Source organism: Mirounga leonina, unplaced genomic scaffold, assembly GCF_011800145.1.
Source record: "Mirounga leonina isolate KUSES-001 unplaced genomic scaffold, KU_Mleo_1.0 Mir_115, whole genome shotgun sequence".
Taxonomy (NCBI): Eukaryota; Metazoa; Chordata; class Mammalia; order Carnivora; family Phocidae; genus Mirounga; species Mirounga leonina.
Genome location: NW_023270268.1, coordinates 101,487,654 through 101,509,520, shown reverse-complemented (window position 1 = coordinate 101,509,520; position 21,867 = coordinate 101,487,654). Strand labels below are relative to the sequence as shown.

General features: G+C 40.7%; 1 protein-coding gene across 1 annotated transcript in view; it reads right to left on the bottom strand.

Moving 5' to 3' along the window:
• Nucleotides 1-21,867, bottom strand: part of MYH15 (myosin heavy chain 15) — a 150,550-nt gene that overhangs the window by 18,867 nt on the left and 109,816 nt on the right. Inside the window, 5 exon segments of the mRNA XM_034990947.1 lie at nt 1,559-1,729; nt 4,626-4,751; nt 8,544-8,563; nt 8,566-8,741; nt 8,957-9,148. Of these exon segments, the coding sequence (XP_034846838.1) occupies nt 1,559-1,729; nt 4,626-4,751; nt 8,544-8,563; nt 8,566-8,741; nt 8,957-9,148 (685 nt within the window).

The window sequence follows — 21,867 nt, the reverse complement described above, 5'->3', positions numbered from 1 at the left end:
TTGGTTCTTACACAATAAAGATTAAATAATTATTGGGCGCCTGGGTGGCTCAGTTGGTTGAGCGACTGCCTTCGGCTCAGGTCATGATCCTAGAGTCCCGGGATCGAGTCCCGCATCAGGCTCCCTGCTCGGCGGGGAGTCTGCTTCTCCCTCTGACCCTCCTCCCTCTCATGCTGTCTCTCATTCTCTCTGTCTCAAATAAATAAATAAAATCTTTAAAAAAAAAAGATTAAATAATTATTTGTTAGAGAATTATATTGGTCTTACTGATAGTAGTAATGATAAGATATTGTTATTTGAAACTGCAAGTACGGTTTGCTTTATTGCTGATTTTTTTTTTTCTTTTGTCCTTAGATGTATTCCATGAGGGATGTACAAAGCACTATGTTTAAAAGTCACTGGGAATAATTCTTCTGTGTGTTTTATGTCCCCCAACTTGATACACAGTTAGCTTCACTTGTTTCCATTTGTGTTAACATTTTAGGGATTGATTTGTTTTATTCTGCTCGTTGATTTAAATTTGTTTTTTAATTATGAAGCATGTAAAAGCATGTAAATGTTTTATGTGATTTTGCAATCAAAACAATGGAATGAGGTTCATTCAGAAGGTCTCAGTTTCATCTCTGTGTTCTCCTCCTATGGGTAGCTAATGTCTAATCCTATCACCCCTTCTTTTTGAAAACACAATCAAATGTGTATGTGCACCTGTCTTCTAGATTTCCCCTGCTCTTGCACAAAAGCTTGTAGATTCTACCTGTTGCCTGTGCCTTTTATCATCATTGTACCTCTAGATGGGATCTTCAGAATCTACCACAGAGCTCTTCTTCATTCCTTTTCAATCAGCATGATTATCTGGAGGTACCATGGATGTGCACTGGAATTCTACTGTATGGATATACCATAAATGTGCAAAAGCAATACTGTATTTTTCAGGGGCCCTTCTGAACCGTCAAGTCCCAAATATTCTCCCTATCCTTCTAGCATTTGTCACTCAACTTGTACATAGTCATTGAAATCGATTCAGTAGTTTTAAATATCCTAGTTTTAAGAGAGATCTTCCTATTTGTTGTTAAGCTCCCTGAAGGCAGGTGCTACATCATTGCTGTCAGTCCTTCCTATATCTTCACTAAGCATTTCTTGATCCTTGTTTAGCTGTTTCCCTCCCACTTGCCCTGGCAGATAAAAAATGGGCCTTCTCTGCAGAGAAATAACAGGAACAAAGGCACAGAAGCAATACTGTGCAGGTGTTCCTGGAAGTAGCAGGTAACCCTGGCTCTGGGGGGCCTGGAGTTGGTGCGGCTGAACAGGAGAAGATGCATTCTCACCGAGCAGGAAGAGGGAGGGCAGAGTTAATCCAGTCCAAGAAAAGTCTTGGTTGATGGTCCAAGGTCAAGCAAGAATGAATGAATATATTGAGATCTGACACTCTCAATGATCTAGAAGTGCTAAAAGCAGAAGTGATGAGATAGATAGGGAACATTTGGAGTGATATTCCAGGACAATAAGGTCTTGAACTGGGAGTCATCATGACCCCATGCTGACCCATGCAAACACCTACCTTAGATTCTAGTTTCTGGATTTGCTTTCTATTCCCCATCATGGCAGTCTGTTCAGCCTCATCCAGCCTTTTTTGTAAGTCTTTAATTATCTGCTCCATATTCTTTCTCATCCTCTCCAAGTGGGCATTGGTGTCTTGCTCCTTCTTCAGTTCTTCTGATATGTTTGCTGCCTAAAACAGAAAGAAAAGAGCTGATACCATACGATCCAGCAATTGCACTACTGGGTATTTACCCCACAGATATAAATGTAGGGATCTGAAGGAGTATGTGCACCCCAATGTTTATAGCAGCAATGTCCACAATAGCCAAACTGTGGAAAGAGCCAAGATGTCCACTGACAGATGAATGGATAAAGAAGATGTGGTATATGAATACAATGGAATATTATGCAGCCATCAAAAGGAATGAGATCTTGCCATTTGCAACAACGTGGATGGAACTGGAGGGTATTATGTTGAGTGAAATAAGTCAAACAGAGAAAGACATGTATCATATGATCTCACTGATATGAGGAATTCTTAATCGCAGGAAACAAACTGAGTGTTGTTGGAGTGGGGGGGTGGGGTGGGAGGGATGGGATGACTGGGTGATAGACACTGGGGAGGGTATGTGCTCTGGTAAGCACTGTGAATTGTGCAAGACTGTTGAATCTCAGATCTGTACCTCTGAAACAAATAATGCAATATATGTTAAGAAAGTAAAAAAAAAAAAAGAAGAAGAAGAAGAATGTAGCAGGAGGGGAAGAATGAAGGGGGGGAAATCGGAGGGGTAGATGAACCATGAGAGATGATGGACTCTGAAAAACAAACAGGGTTCTAGAGGGGAGGGGAGTGGGAGGATGGGTTAGCCTGGTGATGGGTATTGAGGAGGACACATTCTGCATGGAGCACTGGGTGTTATGCACAAACAATGAATCATGGAACACTACATCTAAAACTAATGATGTAATGTATGGGGATTAACATAACAATAAAAAAATTAAAAAAAGAAAGAAAGAAAAGAGCTGAGAAAAGCTGGCAGCCAACTGACCTTCACATTTCCACCTACAATCTTCAGGTCATGATCTGACTAGATGTCCTGCCTTCCTCTGTATATTAATCTCCTCCCACTGCTCTGTTCCTAACCTGGGTCACCCTTGAGTTTGTTAACAGTATGGCAATCAAGATGACATCAGCTACCAGAGAGACTGGGGTGAGGAGTAGCAGAAACAGACCAGAGATGAAGTACAGCATGAACATTGCACAACACCTGTATCGAAAGAAAGCTTGAAGCAACAGCCTTGAACAGACTAAAGCCTGGGACGTGTCCTATAATATCATGTACCAAGACAAGTATGGAAGGGTGCCTATGAAAATCTTTCACATCTCACTTTTATAACTCTGTGACTCACAACAACAAACAAGTTTAAGGCTCTAGGAATTTGGCAGCTACAGATGCTCTCAGTGCCAATAATCTGGCACAAGGAAGGTTAATTCTTGTTTGTGAAGTCTGCTCTTGGCTTTGGCTATGTGTACAAGGGCTTGATGTCTCGACAAAATTATTAAGAACTGGTTCATGAATCTCTCAGTGCATTTAATGTAAGAACGCTGTCCTCCCAGCCAAAGCTTCTCTGTCTATCAGGTTACCAACCATCTGTATAATTTAAGTGTGAGACGTCTGTGCAGATGGTGAGGGCAAAGAATGAATTATGGAGGCAACTCGGGGTTCTGCTATGTGGGGCTGGGACTCAGAGATGAACTATTAGAGAAGGTGGGGGAAGAGGTAGTGGGTTCATTTTTCAACACTGTCAAAAAAAATCTTATAAAGGCACGCTAGAGCAGATAGTCTTCATAATGTGTGACTGCATACATTTCCCAAGCTGGAGTAGACACTCTTTTTATTCCATTCTCTAGATGGGGATTTTAATAAATGTTAAGCATATTATTTTTCTCTTGGCCATCAAACATTTTCAAGCTTTCACACACCTCTTTTCCATCACAGAGCAGAAATGTCTGCCTTGATACAAAATGGCTGAGTGATAGGCACGCTTCTCTATTCTTAGAGAGGGCTGGATTCTACAGTGACCTGGTGCCCAGGATTTGGTGCAAAGGTTTTGTTTAGCTCCTCAACTGCCAAATGACTCAGGCAAATATAGACACAAGCTCTTCCCCTCTTCTGAATTTTTAAAACGACTAATATGAAATCTAATACAAAATGTCTCGTCTTCCCAGTTTCCACATCCTTTCGTCAAGAGGACCAGCTTCCATTCACATAGCAAAGTCAGGGCTGCTGCACATAGGTGGGCGTTGATGGACTACACAGAGTCACTTGATGGGGATGGAGTGAGCGGAGGCTGCAGTTAAGTGCATACTCTGCTCAGCAAGCCTGGGACCTGCAAGGTCCTCCACCTCCCTCTGCTAATTTTCATGCTGAGTGTTACCTTCTGCTTGCTAAGCCCTTTGAGAGAAGTGCTGCATCTGCCCACAGGGGGTACCCAGCGGTGGCCTTTCTTCAGTTCCCACAAAGCTTCAGACAAGGCTGGCCACCAATGCTGAGCTTAGTGCCATTTAGGAAAAGCACCCCCATCAACACTTTTAAACTTGCAAATAAAGAAGGTACGCCAGCCCTGAAACCCTTCTTTACCAACCTGCTTGTGCTACTCAAACAATAGTATAGGCTGTAAGAAATGAGTGAAATAAGCTTTCTTTCCAGATCATCATCATCAAACCATTGCAGACACTAGGAAAATAGCTATTTTTAGGGACCAGGAAGAATTGTTTCTAGACTCTAGATGGAAAGTGGCTTAACTTAAAAAACAAAACAAAACAAAAAAACTCCTGCTTTCATAAGGTTTTGCTTATAGCAATTCAACTGCTCCTTTTTATTGTCAGAGTAGGTTGGAAGGGAGGAGCTAATTGACCTAATTTTTCAAAATGGGAACAGAGAGGCAGAGGGGTCAGCTAATCTCCTCCTGGCTGTATGGAGAATCAATGGAATTCTTTTTGGCTGCAGATCTGCCTCTGCCCCTTGGCTACTGCTCGGGTCAACTCTGGAAGACAGGAGTGAGCAAGCAGTCAATGGATCCACCTCAGTGGCTGCCTTCTTGGCCTTCTCTTCTGCATTTTGACACCTCTGCACTGCCTCTTCGGCTTCATTCTGCATCCTGCCAACATCAACCTCCAGTCTCCTCTTCTGGCTGAGGAGGATAGTATTCTAAAGCAAAGTGGCACTCTCCTTAGGCAAGTTGAGACCAGCGAGGCAAAAGCAAGCTGGTGGGTTGAGGACATGCAACGGGAATGGGCTCTGGCCAGGAGCAAGTTCTGTTCTAAGCAGCCACAATCAGCGAAGCAGTACTTCCAACCCCAGGAAGCCTCCCTAGAAAACTCCCCTTTGCCAACAAAGGCATATTTGCATGGAAGGTATTTCATCTGTTAGAGGTTCAGTATTAAAGAGATAGTTTGTCTGAATAAGAAAGTAGAAATGGATCCAGATTATCTACAAACCACAACTATGTGTTTGGTTTTCAACTTGTTGAGGAATACGGTGTTCTGCCTTTTGTTCTCTGATGTGGTAGAAGCAAGTGTTCCAGAGCACAGGTGCAGGCATTTGGGGAGCAGGAGGTTGGGGAATAAAAATCAGTTTCCCGCATGCTGCTCCAGGAAAAACAAAAACCGCACTTCCCTTTTATCTACCTCCCCTTCTACCTGACTTTGCAGTGAGGAGACGGGAAGTGCAGCTCAGATGAGCCGCATCCCCCAGGCCTCAGGAGCCCTCCGCCACGTGGGAGGATGCTTGGTGTTTTGTGGCTGCCACCGTCCTAATTCTCTTTCCTGGTTGTGACACTAGAGACTGAGGCTCCTTTTGCTGCTATTTGGTCCATGTTTGAAGCACAGCTTTTCTGAGGGTGTGAAACCTTAGCACAGAGAATGTAATAGAAGAAGCACAGGTTCCTATTTTTGATTTCTCTTCATTGTCCTTTCACTTTTCTCTAGCAAATTCCTCTCTCAGCAGTAGGATTGTACCTTGGAAATAGAAAGAGATTCTAGCCTCACAGGTTCTGCCCTGCTTCCTCAATGGCATGAAGCATCTTCATCGAGGCTACCATGCTCTGTCCTCACAGAGACCCAGGTTCTATGCCCCCCACCCCAGGATTTTCCCTGGTGGTGGTGGTGGTGCTGAGGATAAGTGTATTTTACTGGATATTTTCTGGAGGCTCACTGCACATAACTCCATAGAAACTCTTTCTTTGTAAAGGAAGGTATAAATATAAATGCTGACTTGTTCATACGTGGAATCATTTAAAATCTGCTAGGGAGATAATGGTCAAAACCTTTTCAAGCTGAATGACTCTAATTGGTTCTTTTGGGGAGGAAGGGGGTTAGGAGATATTGTGCAAGAGGGCAATCTAGATTGTCACAGCTCAGGTTTGAAAAAAGAACACATATAATCAGCCAAGGATAAGTTTGGCCTTGTATATTTATTCTAGGCCTAGAGGTCTGGGAATGCAGAAGAGACTAAGAAGTTTCCATAAAATGTTCATTATGCTTTCAAAAGATTGACAGCATTCTATTAATTGCAAGGTACCCCCACACGATTAATGTTGGGGAGAGGTCCTTGTGAGCAATGTAGTATCACCTAGATATGCTGGTCAGACAATGTGGTATCACCTAGATATGCTGGTCAAAGGGACCAGCAGCGTCACCTGAGAATTCATTTGATTCCTGGGTCCCACTGCAGAGATTCTGATTCAGTAGGTCTGAAATGAAACCTGAGAATTTGCATTTTTGTGTTAGTTTCTGTTATATACCTAAAGTGTCAGAAACTCTGTCCTAGAGATCAGGTTTCCACGGCCTAATTTTCTTTTTGTTTTTTTCAAATTCATCTCCCCCTCCCTGTGTCTGCTTTTGCTCTGGTTGATGTGCTCAGCTCTCTCTAGGCTAGTGGTCTTTCATCGTATTGGGACCCACTGGTACATTATCAGTTATAATATGCATAACAAATGATTTATTACCAATAGCTATTAAGTACTACAGATAGATGATTACTTTTTAAAAATTCAATATCTGACTTTATAAGAAGCCTGCTCATTGTATTTAGATAAGCTTTCCTGAGAGAGAAAGAAAATGTTGAAGTGAGTTAGCCTGCCGGGAATTATGCATAACACACAGCCTATTTGTTCCATATCACATGATATCTAAATAGGGTTGTGTCACGCACAATGTTTTGTTGGACACGAAAGTCAAACGTAGGCACAAACTAATTGCAGTGCCTTCCAGCTGGTACATCTTTGGCTGATCCTTCCTTTTCCCCAATATTTCTAGGTAGGGGCACAATTGGCAATCTTGGAGGGGCAATTCTTTGTGAAGTAGGATTATCCTGCACCTAGCACTAGTATCTCTGAACTCTGCCCACTAAATGTCAGTGGCTCTCTCCAGTCACTGTGGCAACCAAAATGATCCCACAGATGTTTCTAAATACTCCAGGTATGGCAGTTCTGCCTATAGTTGTTTTAATCCACCCTTCACAGCAATCACCAGAGTAAACTTCCTAAAATGAAAATCTGATCCTCACTCTTGTTTACTTAAAATTCTTCAGTGGATCCCCATTAGCTGCAAGACAGAATTCAAGCTTCATCAGTCTCGGACTCAAGGTTCCTGGGGACCTGGCTCTCCTTGCCTCTTAGCATTATTTCTCTGATCTCTCCTACCCCCCGCTCTACCATGTTCGAGTGAGTATAGCAATTTCCCTCAATAGCCCAATCTCCTCCTCCCCCATGCTTCTGTCTTTGGTTTCACAGCCCCAGTTAAGCGTATTGTGCATCTAGCTAGGTCTAGGACTGTCAGGGAAGGCTTTCTGTAGGGGTGTGCTTGCTCTGACACTACACTCCAGCAGTGCACTGCAGTTCCTTGCTTGGGTCTCCACTTTTTTGGGACAGTGGAGACATTCTGCATATATCCCATGCATACCTGCTCAGGTTATGGTGGGTGCCATAGAAATGTTGAATGACCCATTTACTGTACACATTTGCCCTAGCCACGATGGTTTCTCCTGATTCTGTGAGAATGGCAAACAATCTAAGAATTCTTGCTTCATGTCACTTGTATAACCTTCCATGAGATTCCAGAGTCCTGACAGCTCATCAAATCTGTCAGTAGCCACTTAGAATTGTTAGAAATCTCCTGGCTCTGAGGCAGGAACATTTTTTTTTTTTAATCCTGGCATGCTGGGAGAGTATACGGCTTGGAGGGAACAGGAGAAGCAGGCAAGTGGTTCTGGTACACTAGGGAATGTTCATGTCTTCCCAGAATTCTGGCTATCAATGCTCTGAGAGTCCATTCTTTTGGATTTAGTATTATGGGTTCTATTGGGTCCCCACCAAAAGAGATGTGCTGAAGTCCTAACCCCAGATCTCTGAATGTGAACTTATTTGGAAATAGAGCCTTTACAGAGGTAATCAAGTTAAAAATGAGATCATTAGGAGGTGTCCAAATCCAATATGACTGATGTCCTTATAAAAAGGGAAATTTAGACACAAATACTAACAGAGGAAAGATGGTGTTAAGACATGGAGAGAGAATGCCATGTGAAGGCAGAGGATTGAAATGATGCAGCTCTAAGTTAAGGAAAACCAAAAGATTGCCAACAAACCACCAGAAGCTAGAAAACGGCAAGGAAGGATCGATCTACAAGGTTCAGAGGGAGCATGGCCCAGCAGACACCTTAGTTTCAGTCTTCCAGTCTTCAGTACTATGAGAGAATCAATTTCTGCTGTTTTAAGCCACCCAGTTTGTGGTCCTGAGTTGTAACAGCTCTAGGAAACTAATACATCTGGGAATGATTGAAGAGTGTGCCAATTGCTCTGCTGCCAAAGACTCTCCCAGTGCCTTATATGCCATACCCAAGCCCTGACATGGCAACTATGTATGGTCCAAGGCTGAAAAAGAGGTGGAAACAATGGCCTTCACACAGCTGATGCAGCTAATGGGGAGAGTTTATGGGCCTCACCTGGGTATGGAAAAGATTGCTTCCATGGCCTGCAGGAGTTCTTCCTCTGCCAGCCTGCACCCGCATTCTGTCTGCTTGTACAAGGACCTCAGTTCCTCCAGCTCGGACTGGAGAAGAGAGCTGGGCCTCTCAGCCATAGCCACCTGCTCCTTCAGCTCACTGCTCAGATGTGTGCTGTCATCTAGCTGCACCCAAAGGGTCCTGCGAGAGAAAACACAGGCCTGGGGCACAGATCTCTCTGGGTTCAATGGGATATGCACCTGCATGCATGCTCTGAGCAAAGCTCCACCAATTTAAATTTAAGTATGTTCCTGCTCTCTTGAAGGATTAGATTTGTTGCCCTTACTTTTATTGCTCAACACAATCTGTCTCTTGGTTTGTTTATTACCTGCCCCCATATTACAATCTAAAATACCTTGACCTGAGTCTGAAGCTGGCCCAGGGATTTGGTTGCCTCTGACACCTGCCGGTTGGCATAGCTAAGCTGGAGTTCCATCTCACTGAGGTCCCCTTCCACATTCTTCTTTAGCCGGATCACCTCAATTCTGCTTCTAGTTTCAGAATCCAGACTAGACTGCAGGGAGTCAATAGTACTTTGCTGGTTCCTCCTAATTTTAGAATAACATTCAGGGGAAAAAAATCATGCACCCAAATTAAGAAAGGCTACCTGCTGTGTACATAATAGTTTAGGAAACAGAAAAAAAAGTAAAAATTCAAGAAAAAGTCTGGGTAATTAACAAAATGAATCTAAGGGGTTGTCATTTTAAAAACATAGAGAGGTTGGGGCACTTGGGTGGCTCAGTCAGTTAGGTGACCAACTCCTGAATTCGGCTCAAGTTATGATCTCAGGGTTCTGGGATCAAGCCCTCTGTCCAGCTCTTCACTCAGTGGGGAGTCTGCTTGAGATTCTTTCTCTCCCTCTCCTTATGCCCCTTGCCCCACTTTCAGGCTCACACGTGCTCTCTCTCTCTCAAATAAATAAATAAATCTTAAAAAAAAAAAAGAGGTTGAAGGGTTAGGTTAGTGAAGGTTAATGAGCATCATAACAGATTAAGATTCCCAGGACAACTTCCCACAAGAATCAAGGAAAGTACCAGAATCTCCATGAGGTTCCAGTGGGGCAGCCTTAGCCTTATCTAAGATGCCCTAGAGGACAGCATAGGGCAAACACCTGGATTTCCTAGAGTGGCTAAGGAAGAAGGAAGGATGCTCTTCTGACAGCCATAATATTTAAACTACTTTCAATGGTGAAACATGTCTGAGCAAGGCAAGAAAGAACCACCCAGGCTAAAGTCTCAAGGACCACCAATCCTGCTCTAATGGCCTGTAGATGCTTAGCTCTTCTGTAATAGCATGGTTATCTTTCTCTAGGAGTTGGAGTACAGTCAATGGTAGGCTGAGAAAACCAACTGCTGTGTAAGGATTGAGTTGCCTCAAATTCCTTCCTAACAACAAAGCCCTATGCTGAAACTATGTTTATAAAGTGACAGAAGCTTAGACAATAAATGTGTGTTCAGAAAAGCCATGAAAAAGTCTGGGGAACTCATGACAACCATTTCCCAGGCTTCTTGCTGTTAGTTTGGGACTTTGTGACTGAATCCTGGCCACTGGATTATGGACAGAAATGTTTCCAGGCCTTGCCCATACAACATTTTCACTTGTATGGTCTAGTACTCCCCTTTTCCTCATCTATGGCAAACTTGGTGGCCATATATAGAAGATTGTGGCATTGCAAGATGGAAGGAACCTGGGTTCTTGAATGACTTTGAAGAATAGTAGCTCACTCTCTAGCCTAGCCTACATTGGACTTGGACATAAAACAAAGATAAACTTTGATAGTTTTAAGTCATCAAGATTTGGTGTTTGTGAACCAGGACAGGTTAACTGCTATAACAAAAACATGCCCTGTTAAGTTTACCCTATGAAACAGGACTTAGTGCTGTACAGACAAGACAGAGGTGGGAAGAGTCTTCCTATTCTTTCAGAGCCCATTATCACAAATAGCAGGAATGTACTCATCTTGGATCAGAATTAGGTCTGCACTGAAATGTCATTGAACCTGTGTCCTGAGCTCAGAGGCCAATCAGGAAGGCATATAGCCCACATGGGGTAGGAGTGTGGTTAGAGTTTTCAATTGGATGACAGGGGGAGGAGCCACTTGTCATGACCACTTTTCTCTCCATTGGTGGGACGAAGTCTCACAAGTAGTTATGAAATGTATGGGAGAATGTAAAGCCCAGAGTTAGCACCTCTCCTCTGTGAACCCCGTGTCCCTGTGCCCCACAAGTTGAGGTCAGCCTCTCATGTCTATTCTTATGTCTTGGACTTCTGTTCAGCTTCCATTCAGAATCCTACAGGGATGCCAGTATATAAAGTTAACAGAGACTGTTATGGCTGAATATGTACCTCCCCATTTATATGTTGAAGCCCTAAACCCCAGTACTTCAGAATATAACTATCTCAGAGATATGGCCTCTAAAAGAGGTGATTAAGGTAAAATGAGGCTGTTGGGTGGGGCCTAATTCAATCTGATTTGTGTCCCTATAGAAAGAGAAAATTTGGACACACACAAACACACCAGGGATGCACACGCACAGAAGAAAGATCATGTGAGGACACAACAAGATCATGTGAGGACACAACAAGAGGGTGGACATCAACAAGGAGAGGCCTCAGGGGAAACCAAACTTGCCAACACCTTGATTTTGGACTTGCAGCTTCCAGAATTGTGAGAAAATAAATTTATGCATTTAAGCCACTTAGTATGCATTTCATTATGGCAGCCCAAGCAGACTTCGACACGGACTCACATTCTCAACATCACTGAAAGCTTTAAGACACTTCTTTGTTTTACATTGAGAAAACTTATTTTTGCCACAGCTGACTCTCCTTCTGTAGGAACACTAAAGCATTCCTAGTTTGGTGTCAAAATCCTCTGTAGAGAGATACATTCTACTTAAGCAATGTTTCAAACTGTATTTTTCTACAGTTGTTTATGAATCTTCATGAGAGCCTGCAGACAGTAGAAATTGCTGTGGTTTGAGAGGCTTGGATAGGATACAGGCCTAGAGAATGGCCTCTACACTATCAATACATTTCATGTATAGTTATATTTTAAAATGAAAACTCCTCCAAGTACCTTTAAAAAAAAAAAAAATGAAGCTCTCAGGACCAGAACAATATAGTAAGAAGTTCTTCCCCTCACCCCCAGAAATGTGGAAGACAATTTGAAAAAGGAAACCAAATGCAAAAAAAAAAAAAAAAAAAAATCAGTATAAAAACTTGAGGGAAACCATCAATAAAACAAAAAGGCAACCTACTGATTAGGAAAAGATATTTGCAAGTGATGTATCCAGTAAGTGATTAAGATCCAAAATATATAAATAACTTATACAACTCAACACCAAAAATAATAATAATAATGATAATAATCTGATTTAAAATGGGCAAAAGACATGGACATTTCTCCAAAGAAAACCTATAGATAGCCAACAGACGCAACAGATGCTCAACATCACTCATCATCAGAGAAATGCAAATCAAACCCACAATGGGATATTACCTCACACATGTGAGAATAGCTAAACTCAGAAACAAAAATAATAAGGGTTGGTAAGGATGTGGAGAAGAAGAACCCTCATGCACTGTTGGTGGGAATGCAAATTTGTGCAGTCACTATGAGAAACAGTATGGACATTCCTCAAAAAAATCAAAAATAGAATTACCATATGATCCAGTAATTCTACTACTGGATATTTACCCAAAGAAAACAAAAATGTTAATTCAAAAAGATATATGTACTGCTATGTTTATTGCAGCATTATTTACAATAGCCATGATATGGAAGCTACCCAAGTGTCCATCAATAGATGAATGGATAAAGAAGATGTGGTACAGACTTCCAGGGGGAGATGGTGGAGTAGGAGGACCCTAAGCTAACCTCATCCCATGGATACAACTAGATAATAACACATCAGTGTAAATAAACCAGAAAACAAAACACAGACTGGGAGAACTGACTCTCCACAGGTGAAAGTTGAGAAAAGACCACATGGAGGAGAGTAGGAAGGGCAGAGACATGGTTGGGACCTAAATGGACCTATGGGATTGTCCATAGTAGTGAGGAACATAGAGATGAGGGAAACAGACCCTCACCCCAAGCACCCCAGGCACGAGGACCTTGCATGGGAAAGACAAATCCCCATAACATTTGGCTTTGAAAACCAGAGGAGCCTGGCTTCACAAGTTCTTACAACTGGGCTTAGTACCTGGAACTTTAAAAATCAGTGGGATGGGTTCTGGGAGAGCAATGGAAAACTGAAGCCCATCCTTAAAGAGACTGCATGACAAACAGCCCCTCAAAGATACAGCATAGAAGCAGCAGTTTGAAAAACACCTGGGCATCCAAATTGGCAAGGAAGAAGTCAAACTTTCACTATTTGCAGATGATATGATACTCTATGTAGAAAACCAAAAGACTCCACCAAAAAATTACTAGAACTAATACATGAATTCAGCAAAGTTGCAGGATATAAAATCAATGTGCAGAAATCTGTTGCATTTCTATATACCAATAATGAAGCAGCAGAAAATGAAATCAAAGAATCGATCCCATTTGCAATTGCACCAAAACAATAGGATACCTAGGAATACCTAACTAAAGAGGTAAAAGATCTGTACTTTGAAAACTATAGAACACTTATAAAAGAAATTGAAGAGGACACAAAGAAATGGAAAGGCATGCCATGCTCATGGATTAGAAGAACAAATATTGTTAAAATGTTTATATTACCCCAAACAATCTACACATTTAATTCAGTCCCCATCAAAATACCACCAGCATTTTTCACAGAACTAGAACAAATAATCCTAAAATTTGTATGGAACCACAGAAGACCCCGAATAGCCAAAGCAGTTCTGAAAAAGAAAAACAAAATTGGAGGGATCACGATTCCAGATTTCAAGCTATATTACAAAGCTGTAGTCATCTAGACAGTATGGTACTGGCACAAAAACAGACACATAGATAAGTGGAATAGAATAGAGAACCCAGAAATGGACCCACAACTCTATGGTCAGTTAATCTTTGACAAAGCAGGAAAGAATATCCACTGAAAAAAGTTTCTTCAACAAATGGTGTTGGGAAAACTGGACAACAACATGCAGAAGAATGAAACTGGACCACTTTCTTATAACATACACAAAAATAAATTCAAAATGGGTGAAAGACCTAAGTGTGAGACAGGAAACTATCAAAACCCTAGAGGAGAACACAGGCAGCAACCTCTCTGACATTGTCTGTAGCAACTTCTTACTAGACACATCACTGGAGGCAAGGGAAACAAAAGCAAACATGAACTACTGGGACTTCATCAAGATAAAACAAGCAAAGGCAACAATCAACAAAAACTAAAAGGCAGTCTATTGAATGGGAGAGATATTTGCAAATGACATATCTGCTAAAAGGTTAGTATCCAGAATCTATAAAGAACTTATCAAACTCAACACCCAAAGAACAAATAACCCAGTTCAGAAATGGGCAGAAGACATGAATAGACACTTTTCCAAAGAAGACATCCAGATGGCTAACAGACATATGAAAAGATGCTCAATGTCACTCATCATCAGGGAAATAAAAATCAAAACAACGAGATATCATCTCACACCTGTCAAAATGGCTAAAATAAACAACACAAGAAACAACAGGTGTTGGTGAGGATGCAGAGAAAGGGGAACCCTCTTGTACTGTTGATGGGAATGCAAACTGGAGCAGCCACTCTGGAGAACAGTTTGGAGGTTCCTCAGAAAGTTAAAAATAGAACTACTCTATGATCCAGCAATTGCACTACTAGGTACTTACTCAAAGGATACAAAAATACAGATTCAAAGGGGTACATGCACCCCGATGTTTATAACAGCATTATCAACAATAGCCAAACTATGGAGAGAGCCCAAATATCCATCGACTGATGAATGGATGAAGAAGATATGGTATATATATATGCAATGGGATATTACTCAGCCATCAAAAAAATGAAATCTTGCCATTTGCAGCAATGTGGATGGAGCTAGAGTGTATTATGCTAAGTGAAATAAGTCAGTCAAAGATAAATACCATATGATCTCACTCATGTGGGATTTAAGAAAGAAAACAGATGAACATATGGGAAGAGGTAAAAAATGAGAGAGGAAAACAAGCTATAAGAGACTCTTAACAATAAAGAACAAACTAAGGGTTGATGAAGGGAGGTGGATGGGGGAATGGGCTAGATGGGTGATGGGTATTAAAGAGGGCATTTGTTGTGATGAGCACTGTGTGTTGTAGGTAAGTGATGAATCATTGAATTCTACTCCAGAAGCCAATATTGCACCATATGTTGACTAACTAAAACTTAAATAAAAAAAAAATGCCCAGGGTATAAGGGAAGATTTATTTGCTCATCTTCATAAGGCCACTACTTTTAAGAGCAGGACACATAGCTGATTTTCCTAACACATAGGAACAGACACAGAGAGTTAGACAAAAGGAGTAGAGGAATATGTCCCAAATGAAAGAACAGGGAAAAATCACAACAAAAGAGCTTAACAAAACCAAGATAAGTAATATGCCTGAAAGAGAATTTAAAGTAATGGTCATGAAGATACCCACAAGAGAGTGGATGACCTTAGTGAGACCCTCAACAAATAGATAGGAAATATAAAAAAGAAAGAGATGAAGAACTCAACAACTGAAATTAAAAATACACTAGAGGGAATAAATAGTAGACTAGAGGAAGCAGAAGAACAAATCAGCAACGTGGAGGATAGAGTAATGGAAAGAAATCAACCTGAACAGGAGAGAGAGAAAAAAAAAAACTGAAAATAGACCTGGGGAACTCAGTGACACCATCAAGCATAATAACGTTCGCACTATAGGGATTCCAAAAGGAAAAGAGAGAGAAAAGGGGGCATAAAATCCATCTGAAGAAATAATAGCTGAAAATGTCCTGAATCTTGGGAAAGAAAGAGAAATCCGGATCTAGGAGGCAATGAGAGTCCCCAAGAAAATCAATCCAAGGGCATCTACACCAAAACACATAGTAACTAAAATGGCAAAAAGTAGTGATAACAAGAGAACTTAAAAACATAAAGAGAAAAGAAAACAGTTACATACAAGGGAAACCTCATAAGGCTATCAGCTGCTTTTTTAGCAGAAACTTTGCAGGCCAAAAAGAGAGTGGCATGATAGATTCAAAGTGCTGGAAAAAAAAAACCCTATAGCCAAGAATACTCAATCCAGCAAGGCTACTATTCAGAATAGAAGGAGGGATAAAGAATTTTCCAAACAGGGAGTGCCAGCTCATACTCCCTGTTCTTTCTCTCCTCCCAGGGCACCAGGTGCATGAGTTATAGAAACTCATGACAATTAAAGCAGCCCTACAAGAAATGACAGAGACTTTTTGAATGGAAAGACTATAAGGAGGAATGAGAAAAGTAGGAAGCACAAAAGCAGTAAAATTAAGTATATCTATAAAAATCAGTTAAGGGACTCACAATATAAAAGGTTGTAAAGCACTACACTATATACCTAAAATGTGCAGGGGAGAGGAGTAAAGAATGGGTTCAAACTTAAGGGGCCATGAACTAATTCGGATTGCTATATGCATGTTATATACAAACCTGATGGTAACCACAAATCAAAAACCAGTAATAGATATGCAAAAAATAAAGAAAAAGGAATCCACATATATCACTAAAGAAAGTCAGCAAACCATGAGAGGAAAGAGCAAGAGAAGAAAGGAACCAAACTACAAAAACACCATAAAACAAGTAACAAAATGGTGATCAGTACACACCTATCAGTAATTACTCTGAATGTAAATGGACTAAATGCCCCAATCAAAAGACATAAGGTGACAGAATGGATAAAAAAGCGAGACCCATCTATATGCTGCCTACAAGAGACTCATTTCTGACCTAAAGACACAGATTGAAGGTGAAGAGATGGATGTGGCCATGTGGCTCATCTTCACTGTCATCTCCTTCCCACCACTCCTCTGGTTCTACTGCCAGCCTGACAGTGCCACCTACCCATAATGCAGCCTCAGCAAGGAGAAGGGTACATCCAGCCCTGCTGCAACAGCTCCTTCTTCCACCCTGGCTTATTGTGGGACTGGTCTAGGAGTAAGCTGCACACGCACATGCTCAGCAAGAAGCAGTACCCTAGGGCCAAAAAGGTGTCTGCAGGACTACAGAAAGAGGGCTGGGTGCAGCAGCAGGGGGTATGCAAATGCAGAAAGAGCCAGAGGACAGCAGCCTGATGTGGGCGGGGATGGCAGCCACTCATATACTATGCCAGGGTCTAGCCAGGGTCAACTTGGGAGCACTGGCTGCTGGAGGTCCACGCCCCAGCAGGGGCCTGTCAGGTGCCAGGTCACACTCCCTGTTCTCTCTGTCCTGCTGGGGTGCCAGGCACACAGCAGCGTGTGCCGAGGCAAGGTGGCCTAGGTGCACCAGAGTGCTTCACCTTTATGTCGGCAGTGATGGATATGTTGCTGCTCTGCTGGTTCCCCTTCTTCTTCAGCTACAGCCTGCAGGGCATCTGCCCCAAGGCATGCCAGGTGAGGACCTGCTCTTCAAGTTCCTTTTCTGGATTGGCTACTACAACAGCTTGTTCAACCTGGTCATCTTCATCATCTTTACCCAGGACTCCAGTGTTCCTTTAAGCACATCCTCTTCTGTTGGTGGAGAAGGGGCTTTAGGCAATGAGCTGTGTTCCCCACCTGGCAGAGACCCTAGGCAGCTACCTGCAGAGAAGTGGGAAGGCTGACCCCCAGGAGAAAGTGGGGGCAGCTTCCCCAGAGACCCAGGGATGGATTGGCCTCTAGTCCACAGTGGATGGTAGGGCAGGGCAGGAGTCTCTGAGAGACTGCAGGGCATCTGCAGAGGGGAGACAAGAGAGGGGCAATCCCTCTGCCTTCCCATCTCAACAGAGGGCTACTTCTGGGACTCTGCGCCTGGATCTGGCTTTGGGAGCCATGTGGTGGTGTAGCTGTGAGGTCAGGGTCTTAGACAGCAGAGGCAAATGCAGCCTCCCACACAGGTGAGAAAGGAGCCCCCATCAACACACATCACTACCCCGATCCACCTCTGAGCAAGAGCTGACTTCCTCAAGACCTAGTATGGGCAGCTGTCTTAGGGGAGGAAAGAGGGCACTGACAATCTTTGGTTACTGAAATTATTTAAATGTTTGCCAAAATTGATAGTCAAAACAGCCAAACTATTTTCTAAATAAACCTTTGTAATACCAAAAAAAAAAAAAAAAGTGAAGGGATGGAATAGCATTTACCATGTAAATGGAAGTCAGAGTAGCAATACTTATATTGGACAAAATAGACTTTTAAAGCAAAGACTGTAACAAGAGACAAAGAAGGACACTGTATAATCATAATGGGAACAATCCAACAAGAAGATATAATAGTTGTAAATATTTAGGTACCCAACATGGGAGTACCCAAATACCTAAAGAAGCTAATAACAAACATGAAGGAAGTAATTGATAGTAATACAGTAATAGTAGGGAACTTTAACACCCCACTTACATCAATGGATATATCATCCAAGCAGAAAATCAACAAGGAAACAGTGGCTTTAAATGATATACTGGACCAGAGGGACTTAACAGATATATTCAGAATATTCCATCCTCAAACAGCAGAATACCCATTCTTTTCAAGTATACATGGAACAGTCTCCAGAACAGATCACATATTAGGCCACAAAACAGATCTCAGTGAATTCAAAAGATTGAAGTCCTATCATGCATCTTGTCTGACCACAAAACTAGAAAACAATCAGAAGAAAAAATCTGGAGAGAACACAAATGCATGGAGGTTAAATAACATATTACTAAATAATGAATGGGTCAACCAAGAAATCAAAGAAGAAATTTAAAAAATACATGGAGACAAATGAAAATGAAAACACAAACATCCCAAAATCTTTGGGATGCAGCAAAAGCTGTTCTACAAAGAAAGTTTATAGCAATACAGGACTACCTCAAAAAGCAAGAAAAATCTCAAACAACCTACGCCTACACCTAAAGGATCTAGAAAAAGAAGAACAAACAAAACCTCAAACCAGTAGAAGGAAGGAAATAATAAAGATTATAGCAGAAATAAAACAAATTAAAAATAATAGATCAATGAAACCAGGAGCTAGTTCCTTGAAAAGAGCAACAAAATTGATAAACCTTTAGCCAGACTCATCCAAAAGAAAGAGAGGACTCAAATAAACCAAATCAGAAATGAAAGAGAAATAACAACTGACACCACAGAAATACAAAGAATATTATGAAAAATTATATGCCAACAAACTAGACAATCTAGAAGAAATGGATGAATTCCTAGGAGCATATAACCTCCCAAAACCGAATCAGGAAGAAATAGAATTTTTTTTTTAGAAACAGAAAATTTGAACAGACCAATTATCAGCAATGAAATTGAATCAGTAATCAAAAAACTCCCAACAAACAAAAGTCCAAGACCAGATGGCTTCACAGGTGAATTCCACCAAAAGTTTAAAGAAGAGTTAATATCTAATCTTCTCAAACTATTCCAAAAAATAGAAGAGGCAGGAAAACTTCCAAATTCACTCTATGAGGCCAGCAGTACCCTGACACCAAAAGCAGATAAAGACATTACAAAAACAGAAAACTATAGGCCAGTATTTCTGATGAACATAAATGCAAATATCCTCAACAAAATATTAGCAAACCAAATCCAACTATACTATATATTGAAAAAATCATTCATCATGAACAAGTGGGATTTTTTCCTGGGATGCAGGGGTGGTTCAATATTTGCAAATCAATCAATGTGATATAGCACATCAACATCAAAAGAAAGGATAAAAACCATAGATCTTTTCAATTGATGGAGAAAAAACATTTGACCAAGTACAACATCCATTCATGAAAAAACTCTCAACAAAATAGGTTTATAGGGAACATACCTGAGCATAAAAAAGACCACATATGAAAAACCCACAACTAACATTATACTCAATGGTGAAAAACTGAGAGCTTTTCCCCTAAGATCAGGAAAAAGACAAAGATGTCCACTCTCATCACTTTTATTCAACACAGTACTGGAGGAGGGAGTCCTAACCACAGCAATTAGAGAACAAAAAGAAATAAAAGGCATCCATATTGGTAAGGAAGAAGTAAAACTCACTATCTGCAGATGATACTACATATAGAAAACCCTAAAGACTCCACCAAAAAACTACTACAACTGATAAATTAATTAAGTCATAGGATACAAAATCAATATACAGAAATCCATTACATTTCCATACACTAATAATGGATAGAAAGAGTAATTTTAAAAAATCCCATTTACGATTACACCAAAATAATAAAATACCTAGGAATAAACTTATCCAAAGAGGTGAAAGGCCTGTACTCTGAAAACTATAAAACATTGATGAAATAAACTGAAGATGACACAAATAGAAAGTTATTCCATGCTCATAGATCGGAAGAATAAATATTGTTAGAATGTCCATACTAGCCAAAGTAATCTACAGATGTAATTCAATCCCTATCAAAGTACCAGCAGCATTTTTCACAGAACTAGAGTAATCCTAAAATTTATATGAAACCACAAAAGACCCCGAATAGCCAAACCAATCTTGAAAAGGAACAAAACTGGACATATCACAATTCCGGATTTCAAGATCTACTACAAAGCTGTAGTAATCAAAACACTATGATACTGGCACAAAAAACAGACAAATAGATCAATATAACAGAATAGAGAGCCCAGAAATAAACGCATGATTATACGGTCAGTTGATCTGTGACAAAGAAGGCAAGAATACACAATGGGAAAAAGTTTCTTCAACCAATGGTGTTGGGAAAACTGGACGGCAACATGCAAAAGGATGAAACTGGCCCACTTTCTTACACCATTTACAAAAATAAACTCCAAATGGATTAAAGCCCTAAATGTGAGACCCGAAACCATAAAATTCCTAGAAAAGAGCACAGTAGTAATTTCTCTTACATTGGCTTTAGCAACATTTTTCTACATATGTCTCTTTAGGCAAGGGAAGCAAAAGCAAAAATCAACTATTGGGACTACCTGAAAATAAAAAGCTTTTACACAGCAAAGGAAAACATCAACAAAACTAAATGACCACCTACTGAAGAGACATTTGTGAATGACAAACCAGTAAAGGGTTAGTATCCAAAATATCTAAAGAACTTACACAACTCAACACCAAAAAACCCCAAATAATCCAGTTAAATAATGGGCAGAAGACATGAACAGACATTTTTCCAAAGAAGACATACAGATGGCCAACAGACACATAAACAGATGTTCAACATCACTCATCATCAGGGAAATGCAGATAAAAACCGCAATGAGATATCACCTCCCACCTGTCAGAATGGCTAAAATCAAAAACACAAGAAGTAATAAATGTTGGTGAGAATGTGGAGAAAAAGGAACACTTGTACACTGTTGGTGGAAATACAAACTGGTACAGCCACTGTGGATAAGAGTATGGAGGTTCCTCAAAAAATTAAAAATACAATTACCCTATGACCCAGTAATTCCACTACTGATTAAATACCCAAAGAAAACAAAACCCCTAATTTGAAAAGATGTATGCACTCCTATGTTTACTGAAGCATTATTTACAATAGCCAAATTATGGAAGCAGCCCAAGTGTCCATCAATAGATAAATGGATAAAGAAGACGTGGTGTGTGTGTGTGTGTGTGTAATATTACTCAACCATAAAAAAGAAGGGACTCTTGTATCAATCCAGAGGGTATAACAGATGGATCTAGATGGTATAATGCTAAGTGAACTAAGTCAGTCAGAGAAAGACAAATACCATATGATTTCACTCTATGTGGAATTTAAGAAACAAAACAAATGAACAAAGAAAAAAAGAGACAAACCAAAAAACAGACTCATAACTATAGAGAACAAACTGATGGTTACCAGACAGGAGGTGGGTGGGGGATGGGTGAAATAGGTGATGGGGATTAAGAGCACACTTATCGTGATGAGCACTGAGTAATGTACAGAATTGTTGAATCACTATATTGTACACCTGAAACTAAGACAACACTGTATGTTACATTTTTTTAAAATTTAGAATTTAAAAAAAAACCTCAACGCTTGAAAAAACCTTAGAATTAAAGAAAAAAAACCTTTAAAACCTTAATGGTTTTAAATGGACAACCAGTTCACTAGGCCAATTTTTTTCTCTTGCAATATTGTTTATATCAGAGAAATTGAAGATTTTCCTTAATTCTAATATATAGG